Source organism: Callorhinus ursinus, unplaced genomic scaffold, assembly GCF_003265705.2.
Source record: "Callorhinus ursinus isolate GAN/ISIS: 27379988/994484 unplaced genomic scaffold, GSC_fseal_2.0 scaffold4, whole genome shotgun sequence".
Classification (NCBI taxonomy): domain Eukaryota; kingdom Metazoa; phylum Chordata; class Mammalia; order Carnivora; family Otariidae; genus Callorhinus; species Callorhinus ursinus.
The window spans coordinates 12,072,648-12,094,087 of record NW_027397066.1 but is presented as its reverse complement, the minus strand read 5'-3'; the positions used below and the strand labels follow the sequence as shown (position 1 = coordinate 12,094,087).

The following is a 21,440-nucleotide window of genomic DNA, read 5'->3' as shown; positions in this document are numbered from 1 at the left end:
CTTTAGACCTGTGCGACAGCCAGCATGAATGGGGAAAAGGTGAAGATGCACCCAGCTCCACTGCGGGGTTTGCTGGTACCCCATCAGATATATCAGACCAGACCAACCTCTCAGGGGCAAAATTAAACACAAAAGAAATCAGCGGATGGTGGTAGTTTACAGGTCGTTCTGCCCCAGGGCTCAGCCCAGCACGACCAGCCTTAGAGCCGAGAGCAGGTTTCCGAAACCCACCTGATCACAGCCAAGACACAGGGCTTGCTTTCAAGACAGATGCCTGGGTTTACCCAAATCTCCTGATACCCACTCTAGAGGAGGATCTGGAAGCCGGTATTTAGTATGAGGTGCTATGAGGTGGTTATGGTAGTAAGTTGGGGAGACAACAAGCCTGTGGGGCCCACGCCCAGGGTCATTCAAGGTGCCCCATGTGACCCTGGGGGCATGTGTATCTGAGCTGCCCACCCCAACACGTTGGATGCCTCGTTTAAAAGTTATTAATATCACAATCATCGTTCTTTCACATCTGTGAAAATCTGCCATCCAAAGCTATAGTTTCCAAATTTAGATTTCCCAGAGTACACTGTTTCAAAAAAGTAATCCAGGGAATGGCATAGAGCCACCCGATTTTATTTTGCCACACAGGGATATTTAAAACCCACCATAGCAACGATATTAACTTTGTCCCCTTTCATATACCTATCACCCCCCCTCTCCCCACCAAAAAGATACACTGAGCAAATTTCACTTCATGGGACACTCGTTTTATCTTCATTTTTCCTATTTTACTGCGGGGCGGTCCAGCCCTCTCTCTGGACCACGATTTTGGAAACTCCCTCACTCAGTTCACCAGTTTACCTGATTCCAGTCGGGCACCTGTTGCACACCAGTTCCCAGGGTGGGTGAGAGAATGATGAGCATGACGTCATGGTTCTTGTTCTCCCCCAGCAAACAGCGGGGCTCAGGCAGTGCTCCCATGGGAGAGCCCTTCCTCGTGGGGCAAGAGTGGGCTCCAAGGCAGCATGATAAAAGCAAACTCACACTCGGTTCTCAAGACAGATTTCCAGGAGGGCGCAACATCCAGGCCGACTTGAGTTTCATGAGCAGAGCAGTGAAGGGAAAGCTGTTCTGGGTGAGGAGGCAGCACCAGGGAGCCAGAGGGAGGAAGGGGGAGCGGGACTTCTTCCTAGGAACAGAATGGTCAAGATCAGGATGTGCAGCCAGGAATAAATAACAGGATCACATGAAGAGGTTTGAATGAAACGTGGTGGGAACCCTTGGAATGCCTTTGAGCAAGAGAGTAACGCCACCAGAGTCTCAGTTCAGAAAGGACGCTTTGGAAGCCGTTGTTCTGGCTGGGGTTCTAGGCAGCTACTGGTCCTCTGTTGTGCGAAGACCACATGGTTAGTGTGTTAAACGTGTGTAACTTTCCCTCTGTTCACCCACCTCCCGCCCGTCCACAACTGATTAGCAGATTGATAAGAACCTTTCAAGAAATCCATATATAAATTTCAGATGTAAATTCCAGACCTGACTCTACCTGAAGGCTGTTTCTCTAGTAACACTCAAGTTTTGTGCTCGCTTCGGCAGCACATATAATAATAACACTCAAGTTTTGTGTTCCTGTCCTGTGTGGATCCTCCTCTCACTTGATTTTCTCTGTATGGAATATTAACGTTCCCAGTTGTGGTTAATTGCTCATGTAACTTTTTCTGTTTTCTTGATGCATGCTGCCTCTGCCTTACTGTCCTCAACTCCTCAACTGCTTTGACTTCCACAGCCAGAAAATGTAGTCTTGACTCTGAAGGTAAAGTCCTTGTTTGCTGTTTCTTGTGGCTCTGTCTAAAGCCAGCAGGTAACGAGATGCTTCTGCCAGGATTTTCTGTTCTTCACTGTGTCTCCGCTGTGGGGGTTTCTGAAGTGGCTTGCTTCATTTTTGTTTATGGAATCATCATTAATCCGCTCTTTCAGTTTCAGTCCTTCGCCAAAGAATAGCGACCCATCTCAGTACATTTCAATCCTGATCTCCCCCTCCACGTAATCCACAGAGCGCCCTGGAGATCCCTGTGTTATCAGGAAATCATTTAGGTCCTTGCCAGACCTTGGCCAGACTTCAGCCCAGAAGGGAACTCTTGAAATGACATATCTTGTTCCTGATACTTTTTGACATAATATTGAGTCAGCAGCATTGCAAAGGTTGTATATAAAGTGTGAAATTTGTACTTGGAGCTAAACATAGTGCATTGTGAGAACATTTCAAAACACCTTCTCTCCTGGGTTTGGGTTCATTGTCTTCCTGGGATTCAGAAAGGATTTTAAATCCCTTTGAAAAATAGTAAATAATTTAGAACATTTGCTGGGAAATGATAGGGAAATTGAGAAGAGTTTGGGGTTTCTGAGGCTGGTTTCTCAATTGGCCAATGATGTGGGTCCCCCAATCCCACAGGACTCTCCGTGGCTGTGGGGTGCAGCCTAGTTTAAGCAGGAGCATGTACTTGATGAATGCAGCAAAATTCAACCACTTTTTTTTAGCATTTTATCCTTAATATCAAAGGATATTCAATTAATATTCAAGTGCCACATGCACGTCAATGCTCTGAGGCATTTGGCCACAGAGTGAACTAATACTGATTGACTTTTCACTGTGTTGGGTACTTAGCTGTTGTTTTCACTTTAAATCATTTAATTATCTGACCCTTACAATACTGTTTATGACGTTCATGCTAATTCTGGTTTAGGGAACTAGAAGCCCCCTGCTGGAATTTAAAGCAGGTCTTCTGACTCCCAGTTCAGTGCTAAGACCTCACATTCGCTCCTAGGAGCAACACTTGTGTTTCGTTTACTTGGCTCAGTTTGGCTTTATGGAAATGTGAGTAACTGTATACATGCATTGGCATAAACTCAAGTTTTGTCTCATCCTGGTGCATTAATTTTTTTTTTTAATCCCAGAATAGAGCCCCAGCAGAGATTTGGAAGATATATTTAGGTCACATGATCCTATCTCGAAGTTGTGCTAGGTCCTAGGAACATAGGACTGTCTGAGACATGGGCTACTAAGCCCAGCCTCACCAGCACGGCATGAGTGGTACCACTTATGAAGGCTACATACTGCACTTGGCACATTATCACTGATCATACATTATCTGTAATGTTCCCAATGACATGACCTTACAAGGTATGTATTATTAATCCCAGCATATAGATGGGGAAACAAAGCAAGTGGCCTGTGATTAACATGTCTGACTCAGAAAGTCTGAGCCTTTTTTCTAAATTTAGATATATTCCAGATTCTTTTGTAACTATGAATTCGTCATGAATTGATCCAATCCAAATTGCTTTGAATCCTTAATAACTTCTACTGGTCCTGTCTTTCTGGCGAAAAATCATCCCGATATGTAGATTATTCATAATGCAAGTATTTCTGCCAAAATGTGTTATACCATTTAAAAACAAACAAAATGCCTTGGGGGTTTAAATTCAGCCATTTGCAACTTGACCGTGCATTTGGACATTTTACCCTGAGTTGAAAGAAGATAGTAACCACTTGGTTCCATATTCTGGTAACTCAAATCTGTTTCCTCTGTTTCAAGAAAGGGCATCAAGGGACTCCAGGGTGACTCAGTCAGTTAAGCATCTGACTCTTGATTTCGGCTCAGGTCATGACCACAGGGTCGTGAGATCGAGCCCTGTGTCAGGCTTCATTCGCTAGGCACGGAGCCTGCTTAAGATTCTCTCTCTCCCTCTTCCCCTGCCCTTCCCTCTAAAAAAAAAAAAAAAAAGGAGCATCAAGATGGAAATACACACATTAAGATTTAACTTGCGCTGGCAAATAGGTTAAAACAAATGAAACATGCACACTATGGAATGTTCTACTTGTTATTTTGTGTTACTGTATACGCTGTTTCTTTTGTTTGATTTGCAGATTATCTACTATGAAATCGGGATTATTATTTGTGTTGTCCTGGGACTGCTCTTTGTCTTTCTGATGCCTCTGGTGGGGTTTTGCTTTGGTCTGTGTCGTTGCTGTAACAAGTGTGGTGGAGAAATGCATCAGCGACAGAAGAAAAACGGGACCTTCCTGAGGAAATACTTTACGGTCTCCCTCCTGGTGATTTGTATATTCATAAGGCAAGTAGCATCTTGGAGGGCAGCGGATTTGTGTTTTGGGTGGGTGAGGAATGGCCCGTGTTTTAACTGTTAAGCCCATGAGTTTAAAGCAAGACAACAACAACATACCCATAAAACAGAAGAGAACAAAAATGCGTGTCCAGGATGGTTCAAAACAGTGTCACCGTAACCAGAAGTTAGCGTGGTAATCAGGCTGCCCTCATTTACATGCTAAGCCAACCCTTTGGTATTTTTTCCTGTTGAAGACAAGCTGATAAATCTTGGCCCGCGAGAAGTATTTACCTCCCAGAACAGCAGCTCCTGCCTGAAATAGCTGGTTGGAGACAGGCGGCCTGCAGAAGGCAGAGCATTTGCTAGTTGATTTGTACATTCAAAGGGATCTTGAAGGATAGGTACAGTCCCCGAGCTGGGGAATGTGTGAATATTGTAGAAGAGAATTAACTTTCTAATAATAAACCCTGTTTTCTTGAATTTGCAGTTAAGCTGCTACCCTGTCCCGAAGCCTAGAACATGCTTCATGATTTAGAGTGTTTCTTCTGCCGTTCCTTCTGCTGCCATAAGTTTTCCAACTGACTGACAGATCAGTACACTGCTCTTAAGACACCAACATTCTGGGGACTCCTGGGTGGCACAGTCGGTTAAGCGTCCAATTCTTCGTTTTGGCTCAGGTCATGGTCTCAGGGTCGGTTGTGAGATTGAGCCCCGTGTTGGGCTTCACACTCAGTTCAGAGTCTGCTTAGGACCCTCTCTCCCTCTACTTCTGTGCTCCACCCCACTCTCTCTGTCTTTCTCAGATAAATAAATAAATCTTAAAAAAAAAAAAAAAAAAGACAGTAACATTTTGTCAAGTGCGATTCAGGATCCTCGGCTGAGCAACATGCTTCACGTGACTGGCCCCCTAGTTGTGATATTTGGTCATGGTTCCACGTCCCCTCATTCATTCAGCCGATGAGTGTCCTGACATCTAGCGACAGAACTAAAAGTGCCCACGACGTGAATAATGCTAGGCACCAAGGAGACACAGAGATATTGAGGGCCCGGAGTCAGCCTCCTCCTCAGTATTTTCCCAAGCACTGCGTTTGCTCAGTAGCTGTGAGTAAGATTTTTTGGGTTTTGCTAAATAACTGCTATGAGGGAATTTAAGCAGAATTCAGAATTAAACAGAAATTGAACACAATGAAACAGAACAATTTCAGTTGGCCTCCCGGCTGGAGTTTTAGCTGGAAATCCAAGAAGAAAAGTTATGCAAGTGTGGCCATTAGCAGGGTCCTGGTAGGATATATACTGTGGGGTGATGATTCATCGGAATGCACTGTACCTATTGGAAGGGATGGGGCAGCTCTAGACATGCTGAGATGAAACAGTCCCCAGGAGAGATGGGTTGAGAGAAGCAGCTTGCAGACTGTGTATAGAACGTGGCCCCTAAGACAAAAACAAAAAAGGAGAGACACAAACACTTGGTTATATTTGCCTAGAGCATACGTGGTAGGCTCGCCACCTGGCAACAGTGGTGGCCTCCGGGAAGGCAATTTGCCGGTTGTGGAGGGTAGGAAGGAAATCACTTCTCACTGCAGATAGACTTCTCGTCTCTTTGAGAGTATCTACCACGCTCAGGTATTACCTACTGAATTCATTGCACCCAAAATTAAACTTCATCAACCAAAAAAATCTCCCCAAAAACCAAAAGCCAGTGCATTACCACTGATTCGAGGACAATCATCGTTGTTTTTTTTTTTTTTTTTAAAGACATACTTTTTCCGAAAATAGTTAAATAATAGACCTTAACAGTCTAGGTGCAAACTGGACCCATGTGAATGGGTTGCTGATTTCACGCACCCTTGTTTGACCATCAGGAAGGGCTTTTCTGTTTTCTCTTCTCCAACGCTCTCTTTGTAAATAACTTGAATCTGTTCCTGCACCTTGAATTATGAAAAACGGCTTGAGGTCAAGTCAATGGTAATTTCAGATGTCCCTGACTCTCTGCTTTGTGTTTGAAATACTTTCAGGAATGCACAGACCGCACTCCAGCTGTGGGAGTGGTTACCTCCTCCCCAGCTACCAGGAAAGTGTCACTTGCCGTCCAAAGACCTATCAGACCCAGCAGATGCTTATGCATTTCTTTTAAGCCTAAAACTTCCATCTTTCATTCATCCCGAGACTTGGACAGCCATGCCTCTCCCTCTCTAGAGACAAACTCTGGACAGCAAAGATGAGGCTCAGGAGACAAAGTGTCATCTGAAAATACTTGCCCTTAGGGCTTCTTGGTAACTTGATTACTTAGTCAGTAAGTTAATAGTTTTCACTTGATATAAATACATGTGCTATAATTTCAGGAAAACTCTTTGTTGCATGTAGTTACTTATTTACCCAAATAAATGTTTACATATGTAATAATAGACTTTCCATTTTTTTTGAATGAAACACATGTTGTATATTGGGTTCCTATTTTGGGGGGGGTTCCTATTTTTATTTTTATTTATTTTGGGGGGGCTTTTATTTACAAATAATTATGTCCACATGTGTCATATTTCACCCTGAACTGTCTGAATTATTTACATTATGTTTAAAACACCACTGGGGCGCTTGGGTGGCTCAGTCGGTTAAGCATTTGACTTTGGCTCAGGTCATGATCTCAGGGTCCTGGGATTGAGCCTGGGTGAGGCTCCATGCAGGGCTCCCTGCTCAATAGGGCATCTGCTTCTCCCTCTCCCTTTGCCCCTCCCCCTGCTCATGCTCTCTCTCTCTCTCTCTCTCTCTCTCTCTCAAGTAAATAAAATCTTTAAAAAATTTTTTAAAGTAACAAAATATGTGAACAATAAAGCTACAAAGTCAGAAATAAACTCGGCTTTCATTTATATGTAAAATGAATGCTACAATTTTTTTTATTCTTCAAAACTCCGATCCATCAAATAAATTTAGATAAGTTCTTTTTTCTTTCTCTCCCAGGGATATTTTAGTTTAGAAAATTCTTTAAACAAAGACATGCTGTGATTCTCTATAGCCTTCTTTACATTCAGTTTAGATATGTTTCCCCAGGGGTGCGTGGGTGGCTCAGTCGGTTAAGTGTCTGCCTTCGGCTCAGGTCATGCTCCCAGGGTCCCCGGATTGAGCCCCACATCGGGCTCCCTGCTCAGCGGGGAGTCTGCTTCTCTCCTTCCCTCTGCCTGCCGCTCCCCCTGCTTATGCTTTCTTTCTTTCTCTCTTTGTCTCTCTCTCTCTCTGTCAAATAAATAAATAAATAAATATCTTAAAATTGTATAAAAAGAAAAGATGTTTCCCCACCCAAGTAAAATTTATTAATTTAAAAACCACATCTTCAAATTTCAATGTAATTAAAACGAAGTTGATCACCTATTTGAGGCTAAGTGACAATTTAAAACAAATTTTACATTATATATTGAATTTCTATATGAATCATAAATAGCCCTAAAAAAGAGTAGTATTTGAGACTGTCTAGTTTACCTTAAACTCACACTAGAAGTTTAAACTTCTTGGCTTACATTTGTAAATTTGGAGTAGCTATTATGATGTCTTTCTTTTGAAACCTCTCTTGGTTTGCAAGTATTTTCAACATGCGAGTTGAATAGTAGCTCTATTTTATTTGCAAATAATCAAAACTAGCCAAAAATAGGGGCGCCAGGGTGGCTCAGTCGGTTAAGCATCTGCCTTCCCCTCAGGTCATGATCTCAGGGTCCTGGGATCAAGTCCTGCGTCAGGTTCCGTGCTCAGCGGGGAGTCTGCTTCTCCCTCTGCCCTCCCGCATGCTCACTCTCTCTCCCTATCTCAAATAAATAAACAAAATCTTAAAAAAAAAAAAAAAAACTAGCCAAGCCCTGTGCTGGGTGTGAAGTCTACTTAAGATTCTCTCTGCCTCTTCCTCCGCCCCTCCCCCCTGTTCTGGCCATGAGCGATCTCTCTCTCTCTCTCAAAAAAAAAAAAAGATAACAGGCAAAATAATGTCAACAAAGTAACAAAGTTAGAAGGCAGAAAGAGAAAGAAAAGGAGGTATAGCCTCCGGGTTTCTACGGACCTCAGCAGAGATTGGATACAACTGATGAATAATCTTTGGATATGATTTTTTTAAAAAAACCCTTTGATAAACCCAGAGCAGTCTATTTGCCTTTTATCAGGCTCAACATCATTTTGTGGCTTTATACTACATTACAGTTAATCCTGAAGTTGGTTGGTTTTTTTGTTTTTGTTTTTGTTTTAAAGATTTGATTTATTTATTTGACATAGACAGAGAGACAGCCAGAGAGGGAACACAAGCAGGGGGAATGGGAGAGGAAGAAGCAGGCTCCTGGTGGAGCAGGGAGCCCGATGCGGGGTTCAATCCCAGGACCCTGGGATCATGACCTGAGCCGAAGGCAGATGCTTAACAACTGAGCCATTCATCTTGAGTACTCTTATTTTTCATCCATCCTTTTTTTTCATTTAAAACAAATTAAATCTTTTTTTTTTTTTTAATTGAGAAAGGCATAGTTTGTGGAGGAGAAAGGCCCCCTCGTATACATGGAATATATGTAGTCATGTTCTCTCTCTGAGCTTTTCCAAAGGCAGCTGTGGAATGTTTGAATTCACAGACGTTGACATATGTTTATGTAAGTCTGTTTGACCATCAGCAGAAGATTGAATTTCCACCTCTCGCTGTAGACGGTTCCAACAGATGTGTCTGACTCCAGAAAAAGCCAAGTTTCCTCTCCTTTCTTTCCTTTGTGCTTTGTCATCACTGTGTTTTTCAGAATTCCAAAAGGGTGATAGACAACAACAAAACAGGATCAAACAGCCACCCCTTCATTTTTGCAGTGTATTTCTAAGTTTCTGAGTATAGTAAGTCAGCTTTTGCCAACTGCCATGGTGAAAATTGAATCCCAGTCTCTGTCAGGAAGATGGCTATTTTCAAAATTCATTTTTTTTTTAATTAGGATTGTGATGATCAATTCCTGGCTGAGAGGCCACAGGGTTCTAGAACAGAAACTGAACTAGCACGCCTGAAAATCGTGAGACTTTCTTAATGTGAATGAGAGGGGGATAGTTATTTAACATTAAAATTTAAAAATTATCTTTAAAAAATAAGAGATCAGTTATAGACTGAAAGCATTTATTTGACTTTTATTGGCTAATTTCATTAAGTCAGTGGAAATTGGTAGGGAAAAAATTGCTACAAATCTTAAAGGTTTATCCTTAGTCTTTCAAAAGCTTTATTTACTTTTAAGTGTATATGGGAGAAAATTGGCCTGTCCATAATAAAATATAGAAGATGTAAAACTAATATGCCATAAAAATTAAAATTCCTGTCTTCAGCTAAAAATTTCAAGAGATTTTGTTGTACTGAATAAAAACACACGTCAAGTGCCAGATTGCTAATAGTCCTTGAAATTTTATTCCCTTTTTGTGTGAGGCAAATTTCCCTCAGGATTCTCCTATTCTAATGGTTGACTGATGGCTGTTTAAAAAAAAAAACCAAAAATATTAATTCATGTGATTTTTTTTTTTTGCTTAAAAAATGTATTGAATAATAAGGACTTTGTAAATCAAGGGCAACAAAAGCATAACTTCTTTATTCTCTATTTGTGTTTAAATAGGAGTTTTAAAGGGCACCTGGGTGGCTCAGTCAGTTAAGTGTCTGACTCTTGATTTCAGCTCAGGTCATGATCTCAGGGGGAAGTCGGCTTAAGATTCTCTCCCTCTCCTTCTCCCTCTGCCCCTCCCCCACCCATGCGCATGCATTCTCCCTCTAAAAGATAAATAAAATAAATCTTAAATAAATAAATAAACAAATAAATAGGAGTTTAAATTAGAGATGACAAACGGAGTTTGCATAGAATTTAGTTTTTTTAATTAGTGGGCAGTATTTAAAAAGAGAAGATTTTACATAAAAATCCAGATTTCCAGATTTTTGTGAATAATTAGAAGATCTGGCAATACCGGTCTCGCATCATGGTGGCACTTGCTAGACAGAGCATCTCCCCGACTCCCACCTGCGACCTCCCAGCTCCCAGAGGTTCACACCGTACACTTGCCCTTTGTGCTTTCTGCCTGCCCATGTAGACTTTTGAATTTGCCATCCTTAATTTAAATATAAGATTTACAATGTGTTATAGGTCTGAAAATTAGCTTTGAAAGTTGCTGAGTTTTATTCCAGAATTCTGTTTAGGACAGTTTGTTTTCTGAAAAAGACCAATGCTTTCATTTTAATTGGATCCATAAATGATTGGCAGAAATGTAGGTCTTTTTAAATACATTGCATTGAAATTCAGTGTTTTATTGCAAAGTTGTATTGCAATTCATTTTACTGATTGATGATATTTTGAGTAAAGGCATTTATTCAGTAAAGGAACAAAGACAGTTTATGGACTAGACACTCCAAACATAGGGCTAATCTTCTAAATGGATCAAATTAAACAAAGCCCAGTCCGTAAACCCACTTTCATTGAGCACCCACCATGGACAAGAGACCCATCATTTACCCAAAGTTGACAAAGAAGCAGTTTCCACCTCTTTCTAGGGAAATCAAACATAGGTAGAAATAGGGCAACCGAGAGTATGAAGTGAGAAATAGCCCACCCAAATTTCAGGGAGAGTCCTCTGAGAGTTCAAGGCAAGGAGGTTCTTCTCCCATTGAGTGAAAGCCAAGTGAACTTGGACCTGTTTGTTTTCCAAGTTCATTTTGACTTCCTCTGTGACAAAATGGGTCTGGAGCATGATGAATGACAATGTGGGCTTGCTGGGGAGAGAGAGCAAGGGGCCTCCAGCTTGAAATCCTGTGGTGGGCAGGTGTATTCAGGTGGTGGCCCTGACTCATCATGAAATGGAATGTTTGAAATTGGGCAATGCAAATAAAGCTTCAGGTGCATTGCTACAAGCCAACTTTTTCTCTTCTTCTGTTCACACTACTCCAAAGTCATTTGGCCTTATTCTGCATGAGCGCATCATTTAATAACTTATTTTTACGGTATATTGCCTGTCTGGTAAATACCAATGCAGACTTCAGAATGGCAAAGATGGATTGTAAGGTGGTCATTCCAAATGGCACAGACTATTGTTAATGTTCATTTTTTTTTAATTACCATCAACATGAACCCAAACTTTAAAAAAAGGTCTTGGGGGGCACCTGGGTGGCTTAGTCGATTAAGCATCTGCCTTTAGCTCAGGTCCTGGGATCAAGTCCTGCACTGGGCTCCCTACTCAGCGGGGAGTCTGCTTCTCCCTCTACCCCTCCACCTGCTTGTGCTCTCTCTCTCACTCTCTGTTTCTCTCAAATAAATAAATAAAATCTTTAAAAATAAAATAAAATAAGTTCTTGGAGACCTTGTGGACATCCAGTACCCCCTCTCCTTTACAGGTTGAGAAGTACTTATCCAATTTAATTTTCAGTTTTGCAATACCAGCCGAAGCTCACAGAAAGAAAGTGACTTTCTCAAGCTCCCATAGTGTGAGTTAGGGGCAACAGTGGGATTAGAACCCACATCTTATGTTCCTACCCTAGGTCACATTCCGTTCCATGGCAACTTGTTAACCATAAGAAATGTTGTTCAACAGTATATGTTACAGACTTTTTTCGGATTAGTTTGGAAAACCTAATGTACCTATGTAATACTGCAATGGGAAAATATGTTTTAAGTGAGACCAACAATGAACCAATGCTGCTTGGAGTGAATCATAACTGTAAATAGGGCGAATGATTATCCCCATTTCTCAAGACTGAGGAGTTGCCTGGGAACAAGTTTGCCTATTATTTGCAAAACTTTGTTCTAGAAACCTATCCACACCTTCCATTGGATGGTTACAAACGAAGAATTTTGTCATTAATTTCTGTGGGTTAAATACTGTTAGGAGTTTAGCTAATTCCTTGCTGCCATCTAGTGGCTGAATCCAGAAGGGCCTTGGTAATTAACAATTTTCAATGAAACATTTTAACGTTGGAAGGCTTTAACACAAAAACAAACCAACTGGTGCTGGCCAGAAGACCACGGGTCACATAGTAAATGCCCTTCCTTCTCTTTCCCATTTCCGGCAGCGTGGGCATCATCTATGGCTTTGTAGCAAACCACCACCTGAGGACCCAGATTGAAAAGACTCGGGAGTTGGCAGACAGCAATTTCAAAGACTTGAGAACCCTCCTGAATGGGACGCCAGAGGTAAAAACCACAAAGACGTTTGGTGTGTGGAGCCTTCCTGAGTCCCTGTGTATATGTGGAATCTCATTTGGACTTCTAGAAGCCCAGAAAATCAGAGTAGACAGGTGCTACCTTTGAACTTTGTAGATGAAGCACTAAAGGCCCAGTGAGTAATTTTCAAAAGCATACAAAAGCATCATTTCAGAACTGGTGTCATTATTTTATTATTTTATTTTCCTTTATTTTAAGGTATGACATCAAATTATAGTATTTATTATATAACTGCTTAACTATTTTATGGGTCTCGTGATTTTTCTTAGAAAGAAAAATCTTTGGGTGCCATTGTCCTTTCTCTTTAGCAATATAGTTAACCGTGCATGGTTTGCGTGAAGCTACTCTTGTCATGAGACAAGAGTTTCAAGAGTTTTCTGCTTTATAAACACCCATTTGCTCATCTCTGCATAGATGTGTAGAATTCCTTGGGAGGGGGGATACACACACACGTTCCCCCCTCACACACACACACACACAAGTTGTTTTCGGAAGAAGGCGGATGGGGTTGCTGGAGGGCAGGTTTTTCTGTATCCCAGAAGCATGTGATGTCTTGCCTGTGGAGAATATTGTTTTTAAAAATATCTGAGTATATACCAGCCCAAATAATTGATGATGAGTTCATGGGTACCAGTATGTGGAGAAGGATGCCTTCCTGTTGAATTCCCTCATCAGAGCCCGCCAGAATCTACAGGCTTTTTCACAAAGAGATGTGCTCTTTGAAGTTTGTTATATTCTAAACAATACTAACATATCAAATATTGTACCAGTGTTTAAAAATGGGGTTGGAACTAAAAGAGCAAAAACTGCAAGCATTTTTTTTAATATTGAGGTTCGAGAAGTTAATTTTATTCAGAGCTTTATAAGAGGGAAATGTTTCCTTTTCCCCATCTGTGAATAAAAATTCATATTTTTTTACCCACCATTCTAAAGACTCTGAAGTAAAGCCCTTTTCCTAAAAAGGTGGCAACGTTAAATATATAGCAGTCATGGCCGGTGAACTTTGGGATTGCTTTCGGAATCTTGGAAGGATCGTAAATGGTCATGACTTTGGGGGAAACTTATCTAGTTCAAAATATATGAAGAGGTCTAACAAATGTATAAAAAATGGGCAGAATGTGAATAGTCAGTTTAACGAGGAAATATAATTGGCCCCAAGCATAATAAGATATTTAACCTTACTCTAGTATTTGGAAAAATGAAAATTTAAATACTCATGTACATTTTCACTGAGGGGATTGGCACTGGCTATTCAACCAATGGTAACACCCAGTGTCGCGGAGGGTGTGGGGAAGCAGGTCCACTAGGGCCCAGAAGACAGGAGGGTAAGCAGCGGCTCTGGAAGCCAGCTCGATCGTAGCCACTGAATGTAATGATTGGTCCTACTGCAGTAGATTACAGACGGCCTCACATTCTTTTTAGTCCCTCGCTTGTAGAGGTGGATCTGTTTCCAATCCCTTGAATCTGGTCTGTGCCTGTGATTTGCTTTGACAAAAAGAACGCAGTGAGTGCAACCTTGCGCTAGCTCTGACCTCAGGCTTTCAGAGACCTCACAGTGTCCACTCTTGCTCTCTTGCTGCCGAGACCATGGTGTGAAAACACCCAGACCTGCCACTTAGAAGATGAGAGGCCACGTCAGGGGAGGGACCCGTTTGTCCCCAGCCATGCTGGCCCCGCCCCGACTCTCCACAGAGCCAATGCACAGAATCAGGAGAAATTAGAAATCCTATTTCCTAAGCCAAGAAGTTTTGGAGTATTATTAAGAAGTCTGGGTACCAGAAAATACAAGTATCTCTAGGAACCTGCTTTCTTTTTAAGATGTTCTGATTCAGGATAGTTTTTGTTAAATCTCTCTTTATTGTGGCTTTGGACTTTAGCAGAATTTCATACAATTTTTTTTTTTTTTTTTTTTAGCAAATCAACTATGTACTGAGCCAGTATGCAACCACGAAGAAAAAGGCATTCTCAGATCTGGATAGTGAGTAAAACTTAAAGTTGCCTCAACTTGGTTGGTTGGTTGGTTGGTTGGTTGGTTGGTTGGTTGGTTTTGGCTAGAAGATGCTCTGGCCATCTCCCATGAAACATGGGCCAAGTGATCAAGTATGCCATTTCTACAACCTCTGCATCAAAGTTGGAGCAAAGAAGAACAATTCCCTAGAGTTAGAGACAGTTTTCTGTTTGTTACCCGATGAGTAAAACCCAGCCTTTATGGTAAGAATGCCTATGCTTTCTTGTGGTCACAAGTGCTCATTCTGCCTTCCCCAGGTGACGGAGGAAATGGGTCTCTGTTAGGTCCACTGTTACAGATGGAGATGGGCTCCCCAGAGAAACCGGTGGGCTTCAGAAATAGGGGGGTGGGCAGTGCTGGTCCCTGCAGGTCCCCGAGGAGGTCCCACATGGCCTTGCTCAGCGGTTCTCCCCCAGGGGCTGTTTTGCCTTCCAGGCACCATCTGGCAACATCTGGAGACATTTTGTTTGTCCCAACAGGTTGGGGGGCGGGCAGTGCTGCTGTCTTCTGTGGGTAGAGCCCAGGGAGGCTTCCAAACGCCCTACAACCCACAAGACAGCCCCCACCACGAAGAATTATCCAGCTCAAAATATCCGTGGTGTCTTTGTTGGGAAACCCTGGCCTAGCTGAAGAGATCAGAGACACACGGCTTAACTTTATAAACACTGAGTTCCTAGGACAGGTTTTCCGCTACCCAAAAGCTGAACGTTCCTGTGAATACTCTTGTAACCTGAAATGGCATAAAGCAAAGAAACAATTTACCTTTAATTTATATGGAAGCTCTTTGGAGCGTTCCCAGACCCCAAAAGTCACCTCTCTTAGGCTTTCCTGATGCTAGCGGATGCACACAGTCGCTGGAGTCGAAGCCCAGAGTTCTGGGGCTCCACCCTGAGATGCTGCGTGTGATTCCCGGGGAAGGCGCTGGGGGGCGCCACTCTCGCGTCTCTGTATGGGCTCATCTCGCTGCAAAACCAGCAGGGGACACCTGTAAGATTAAATACCCAGTCTGTGCTGATTGCTTTTTCACGGGAGACTGCTCGTGTGGGAACTTTGGACAGCGTGAAGAAATCTCCCCAAGAATCAACACCTAAATGGGGTCGAGGATGAAAAGAGGGCTTTCAGGGCAGGCGAGACCCCAGACGACTTTCCAAGGGAGGACATCCTGCAGCGGGAGGAAAATGCGGGTAAGAGGAGAGGAAACTCACGGAGCCTACCCTCACAGCCCCTTCTGCTTCTTTACATTTAGATATTAAGTCATTGCTAGGAGGCGGAATTCACGAACAGCTAAGACCTAAAGTGATGCCCGTGCTTGATGACATCAAGGCCATGGCGGAAGGTAAGCACCGCGCCGGAAATGGGTGAGAGAGGCTTCCCAGGATCACGCTCCCCTTTCTTGTTTTCCCCAGATGTGGACATGCCAACGGGACAGGTAAAGACACACAGCATCGCAATGGTTTGGTTTGGTTTTTGTTTGTTTGTTTGTTTGTTTGTTTTAAAAAAGCTTGTGTCAACGAGGTTGTACTGTCTCCAAGTCCTTTGAAATAAAAACAGCAGCATTTGATAGGAGCCTGCCACCTGGTTTTGTAAAGATGGTTATTGGAAGGCAGCCGTGCCCCTCCGGTTAGGGGGCATCTGACAGCAGATGTGGCCCACAAAGCCTGAAGTGTTTACCATCTGCCCCTTTATGGAAAAAGCTTGTCGACTCTTGCTATAGAAGATGAGTAGCCTCGAGAAGTTTAGGTCTTTGGGGGTCTATTGGTTACTCTTTCCTTTTCTCTGGAAAGAACAACTTTTGGGAAAGAGGAATCTGTAGAGATATCTTAAGACACCACAGTCAGTGATCTAAGTGAGCAGATGTACTGATTTTAAGAAACTACATATTCAATCACAATGAGAAAAAAAAGACTCCGAGCCCCTTCCAAATGTTGAGGAGATATCGGTGCTAAGTGTTTGATAGAGAGGACAGTTTCATCTGTGTCTCACATTTGTCAACCTGCCCCTGTGAATTTTACTTTCACGAGCCAGGATTCCCGAGAAGACAGGCCACAAAAGAAGGACTTGGGTTGAAGTTGGAAGGTTACGCCCGTCCCTTTTGACATTCCTCCCTGCCACCCCCCCCCATCCCCTTAGAGTTCAAAGACATGGAAACAGGAAACCGGATGACATGCAGAACAGGCGAGTTGGTAAGATTCATTTTAACCAACTGATTAGTCTTCCTTGCTCTTCTCCTTGACCCTGCAACGGGTCTACCTGCAACTGAAGGCATGTCCTCTGCTGTGGATAATGTTGAGATGCCTCCCTGATACCTGCTCCCCTCATCACCAACCACGTCCTTCCAGTGCAAGGAAACCAAGGCCCAGTGAAGGGATGTGATGTAAACACCCATGCCGCCTGCCTGCCTGCCCTCCTTCCATACCTGGCCCCTGCCCATCCTTCCGGTCACTTTCCATCTCAGCCGCCCAATCCCCAAACCTTCCCTTCCAAGCCACGGATCTCAGGGTTTATTCTGCCGTAGGTCTCTAGGCATAATTCTCCCTCAGACCCCTGTACTGCACGCACGTCCTTGGCCTGTTGATTTTGTTCGTGTCTTAATTCCCCTTGCTTGTGTCTGGAGACACCCAACACAATGTCCAGCCCAGAGCAGATTGTCATTTCTTGAACAAATAAAGGCCTGCAGAACTTACCTTCATTTTCTAAGCGTAGAATACTCTAACTTTGCTGGTGATGGAGTGGAAAATGGATTATATTCTTTCATAGTCCTGCTTCAGTTGCTAGGCAACTCCTTTTGACTTTACAAGCTTCCTGATCTTTTACTTTTAATGTCTGTAGTCATTTGATTTTTTTTTTAGTTGCCCTTGATGCGCTTTGTGGATATATCTATCTATTCAAGTCAGATTATAGTTGTTTTCATTTGCTTTGGGAATTTTGCTGATGATTCTTAGAGGTCTTTTGGAGATGCCATTGATGTGATATCAATGCCAAAGACCCTTTACGTGGCTTAAACAACAGGAAATATATCACACATGACAAGATATTGGACGTATGGTGGTTCCAAAGTTAGCTGCTTCGGGGGTTCAACAACCCTGTCAAGGAGCCCTTCCCCCCACTGCCCTATCCTGTGGTTAGCAGAAGGTATTACTTAACCAACCACCAGGAACAGACAGTGAAAGGAGGTGGGGGCCTGGTGGCTCCTCATCGCCTCACTGGGAGAATTGTCACTCCTGTAAAATGCTGACCCTTCCCTTCCCACGTCTTCGGCATCGCTCTTGCTGATTAACCTCCACATCCCCTTATCACAGCTTCATGTGTTTGCACTTCATCAGTGGGTTAATGATTTGGGCTGGCTCTGTGACCTTTACAATCAAATGTCTCCAGTCATCTCTCTTAGAAACATCTCTTGAGTAATTATGGGTCATTTCCCCCAACACATATAGAAAATCTGTCTCTATCTGACTTTCAACTTAAGTGGATTATTTCATGTAACTGACACTGGCTTCAGGTAAGGCTTGATCTAATGGTGAGATTCTTTTCACCCAGCTGTCTTCTACAATGTCTGTATCATTCTAATGCAAACTTCCCTTATAATTGCAAGAGGGCTAACACCAGCCACATTGCTCCTCCTCCTCGACCAGATTTCTCTCCAGTTGGGCCAATTGGGGTTCCACAGCCATCTTTGGACCAGTGCTACACAGGGGAAATGGGTTAAGTGGGAGGTGGGACCCATGTTATCCAAACACAGGTCTGCTGCAGTGCAGGAGACAGATGACATGGCTTCTGAGATGTCAACCAACAAAGTCCACAGCAAGTGTTTGTAGAAATCATTAGCCATAAAATAATATTTAGAGTGTTGAGGGCCTTGAGTGTTGAGGGCCTGCTTTTCCTAAATCCCGTTAGTACTCACAAGAGTTCTGTGTGATCGGGATAGTCACCTCCATTTTACCAACTCAGGACAGTAAGGCTCAGAGATGATGTAACTTGTCCAAGACCAGGTAGCTGGGGAGTGGTGGAGCTGGGATTCAGATGCAGGTCTGACTACGAAGACTGTGCTACCTGGTCCACACCAGATGGTATTTGGGTACCAACACCATTGGAGAGTGTTAAGCTGTAGGGTGATTTTGTGCCATCCATGGCAAGACAGCCCAGAGTAACTTTGGAGGAGGAGTTAGGAATCTAGAGTTCAAGTGCTGCTGTGGCCACAGGAGGATACCAGGCATTTGGAAAACTGGTCTTCCGAGTTCTCCAGCTCCAAAATTATGTGATGGTAAATTCTGTGCAAAAATATATGACTGGTGCAATGTGGTTGCTGTGTACCTTTACGTTTGGCCCATGATTTGCCCAATTTTTAATGTTTGAATTATAATTTTCTTCGGATTAAAGGCCATGAAAACAGATTTTGTTTTTCTCTTCAGTGCTTCCTGCGTGAGTGTTAAAGTTTTATTATTTTTTTAAACAGGCTGAATATGTGAAAGTTTAGCCTCTGGTGTTGCCAGAACATTTTATACTATGCTTAATAAACTGCTTTGACAATTTATTTTGGTCCTTGAAGGGGAGCACCATTCCTGGAGGTCCTACAATGCCAGGTCAATGTGTGGAGTGGATGGAGTAAACTCTCATTCCGTCCCCCTGCTCCAAAAACCCATTTAATATATTGTCCTTCGATAGAGGACGTATCAGATATTAAATTGATAAGAACAGATACTGCACTGGATCTTAGCCAAAAGGCTGAGAATCAATGCTTTGACAAATTTTTTGCTAAAAATTCTTTGCAGCTTTACGTGTTTAGTGGCTTTGGAGAGAGCAGAAACATGCGAATTCATCTGTGTGAATCTTATTTGAGCTGCAGATCAGGACCTACAAAGAAAATGTGCTATGAGCTGGTAAAATGTTAATTAACTAAAATTGAGACTCTGAAATATCTTTCCACTGACTTCATATACATAATATATGTGATCTTGCTAAGTCTGGAATGACTCCCAGAGTTGTAACCCAGTAGATATTTTATAGATATAAAATACTTTGAAGCCTTTGGAAAATATATATATATTTATTACCTCTGAGTCTTTCTTGGGACATGACAGAATAGTACCCATAACCCAGAATGTCTATAAACTGTGCTTAAATGGACACATGTATTCTGGGCCATCAATTTATTTTATCACCCATCATTCTAGGTTGCTGTTGTCTCTTGCCTTAAAATACCTTCTCTTAAAATGGAAAGGACTGTGAGAGGTAAACCACATTAAAATGTGAGGTGTGTGTTGTATGATGGGAGGCATACTTTGGCACACTCTTTTGCATCCTGTCATGTGTTTTTAGCGCAACCCTGTTCTTTGTTTCTTGTTTTTGCTGTGGTAGACATTCACTGAGCCTCTAATATGAGCCATGCTTTGCTGATAATCCTGGGAGGTAGGTACAAGAGATGAGACATTGACTTCCAGAGTGACTCTTTGACAAAGTCTTAAATATTATTATATCTCCAACACTGTTAAGACATGACTGGACCAAAATTCAAGAGAAACAATTGAAGCAGATGTTAGGATTTTATATCTAGGTAGCGTGACAGAATTTGGGGCCAGTCATACGGTCCAATCCTGGAAGCCTCCCAGGTCTCAGGGTAAATCACCAGAGCTGGGTTGCGGTGCCATCTTGGGTGACGAGGGCAATGCCATCTCCTAAAAGCATATCTGCTAGCACACAGCCGAGAATCCTAGACTCTCCTAAGAACCAAGAGATGACCCAACCAGCTCCCCAATTTACACATGAAGAAACTGAGATCCCCAGAGGTGAAAGAGTTGGCCAAAGATGCTGTCACAAGGTGATCTCAGAATTGGGGTAAGACCTCAGATGAGATCCCATAACACGAGGCGTTAAAGTGCGTGTGTGTGCATGTGTGTGCGCATGTGTGCATGCAGTTTGAGCACTCGAGTTTTATGTGGTTGCCAGGGAAAGTTAGGGAAACCAGTTCTTAAGAGCATTCACACTTTTGCTTGTAACGTCCAAGTGTGGCTTGATGCTCTGCCATCTGTTCTGTGAGCCTGGAAGACTTGCTGCCTTAGGAGAAAAGTAGTGCCCTCTGATTTAAATTTCACATCTTTTACTGCTGTGGCTTTAAGTCACTGTAGAAAAGTGTTGTAATTCACGACCTCCCTGGTCATGAATACATAGTTGTACACCTCAGAAAAATCAGGAGGATAGCAAACAATGATCAAGGATTTCCTAGTATAAGAATGTGTCCTGGGCTGGGAGGCTCCCCAAATAGAACAGATGGACTCACTGCCATCAAGGAATCTCATTCTGATGCCCACATTTTGTGATGAATGTGGTGGTGGTTTCACCATGTTCAGATGAGGAAATAGCTGAAGAACTTTCAGGAATCGGTTTCTGGCGACCAGCAAGTGGCAAGGCTGGGATCTGCACCTAGACCCGCCTGAACCCAAAACCATGCTCTTCCCCTGCTGCTCTGTGTTTAATTCCAGCTCTCTGAATATCCCTTACTAAGCTATGTCTGGGTGTGATCAGTCTTGATGTAGGTTAAAACCACTCGGGGTTGAAGACCCTAGCTTGTCAGGGCTGGCCTCTTCAAGGCTGCGCGATGCTAGGAGAGCAACACCTCTCCCTGCCATGACTCTTCCTGTGCTGGCCAGTGAATGCTGCACCTCGGTGTTCCCCTTGCATTGCTGGGCTGGTTCTTGCTCCTTCTTGTCTGAAGAGCCCCCAGGTGGGAAAGCTGGGCCGGCTGGAGTAGCTGGGCAAGGAGGCCACAGTGGCTGCCTCCCAATGTCTTTTATAAGTCCACTTCAAGGTCCCCAAGGGTACTTTGTAGGCGAGAAGGACTTTCGCCAATGCCTGCCTAGTGGGTGCGTCTGTTCTGAAGCCAGGTGTGTCCCCACAGCAATCAAAGAGACCAAAGAAGCCTTGTTGAACGTGAACAACACCTTAAAGGAGCTGAAGAAGTCAACCGCACAGCTTAACACCAGCCTCAGTGACGTGAAAAGGAATGTGGAGCAATCACTCAGTGACCCCATGTGCTCTGTCCCACCAGTGGCCACCACTTGCAACAGCATACAGATGTCTCTCAGCCAACTGGATGACAATACCAACTTGGGTCAGGTGAGCTGGCGACCCTGCTAAAGGGCAGT

At 43.1% G+C, this 21,440-nt stretch overlaps 1 protein-coding gene and 1 non-coding gene across 7 annotated transcripts in view; one reads left to right on the top strand and one right to left on the bottom strand.

Moving 5' to 3' along the window:
- Positions 1-21,440, top strand: part of PROM1 (prominin 1) — a 123,384-nt gene that overhangs the window by 68,218 nt on the left and 33,726 nt on the right. For all 6 annotated transcript variants that reach the window (XM_073891456.1, XM_025887684.2, XM_073891459.1 and 3 more), the window contains exons 4-8: positions 3,917-4,122; positions 12,143-12,263; positions 14,208-14,271; positions 15,548-15,637; positions 21,194-21,411. In XM_073891456.1, coding sequence (XP_073747557.1) covers positions 3,917-4,122; positions 12,143-12,263; positions 14,208-14,271; positions 15,548-15,637; positions 21,194-21,411 — 699 coding nt within the window. The remainder of the gene's footprint in view (positions 1-3,916; positions 4,123-12,142; positions 12,264-14,207; positions 14,272-15,547; positions 15,638-21,193; positions 21,412-21,440) is intronic.
- On the bottom strand, positions 18,845-19,035 carry LOC112836166 (U2 spliceosomal RNA). Its single transcript, XR_003211413.1, has one exon. It is a non-coding gene; the product is annotated as a U2 spliceosomal RNA (small nuclear RNA).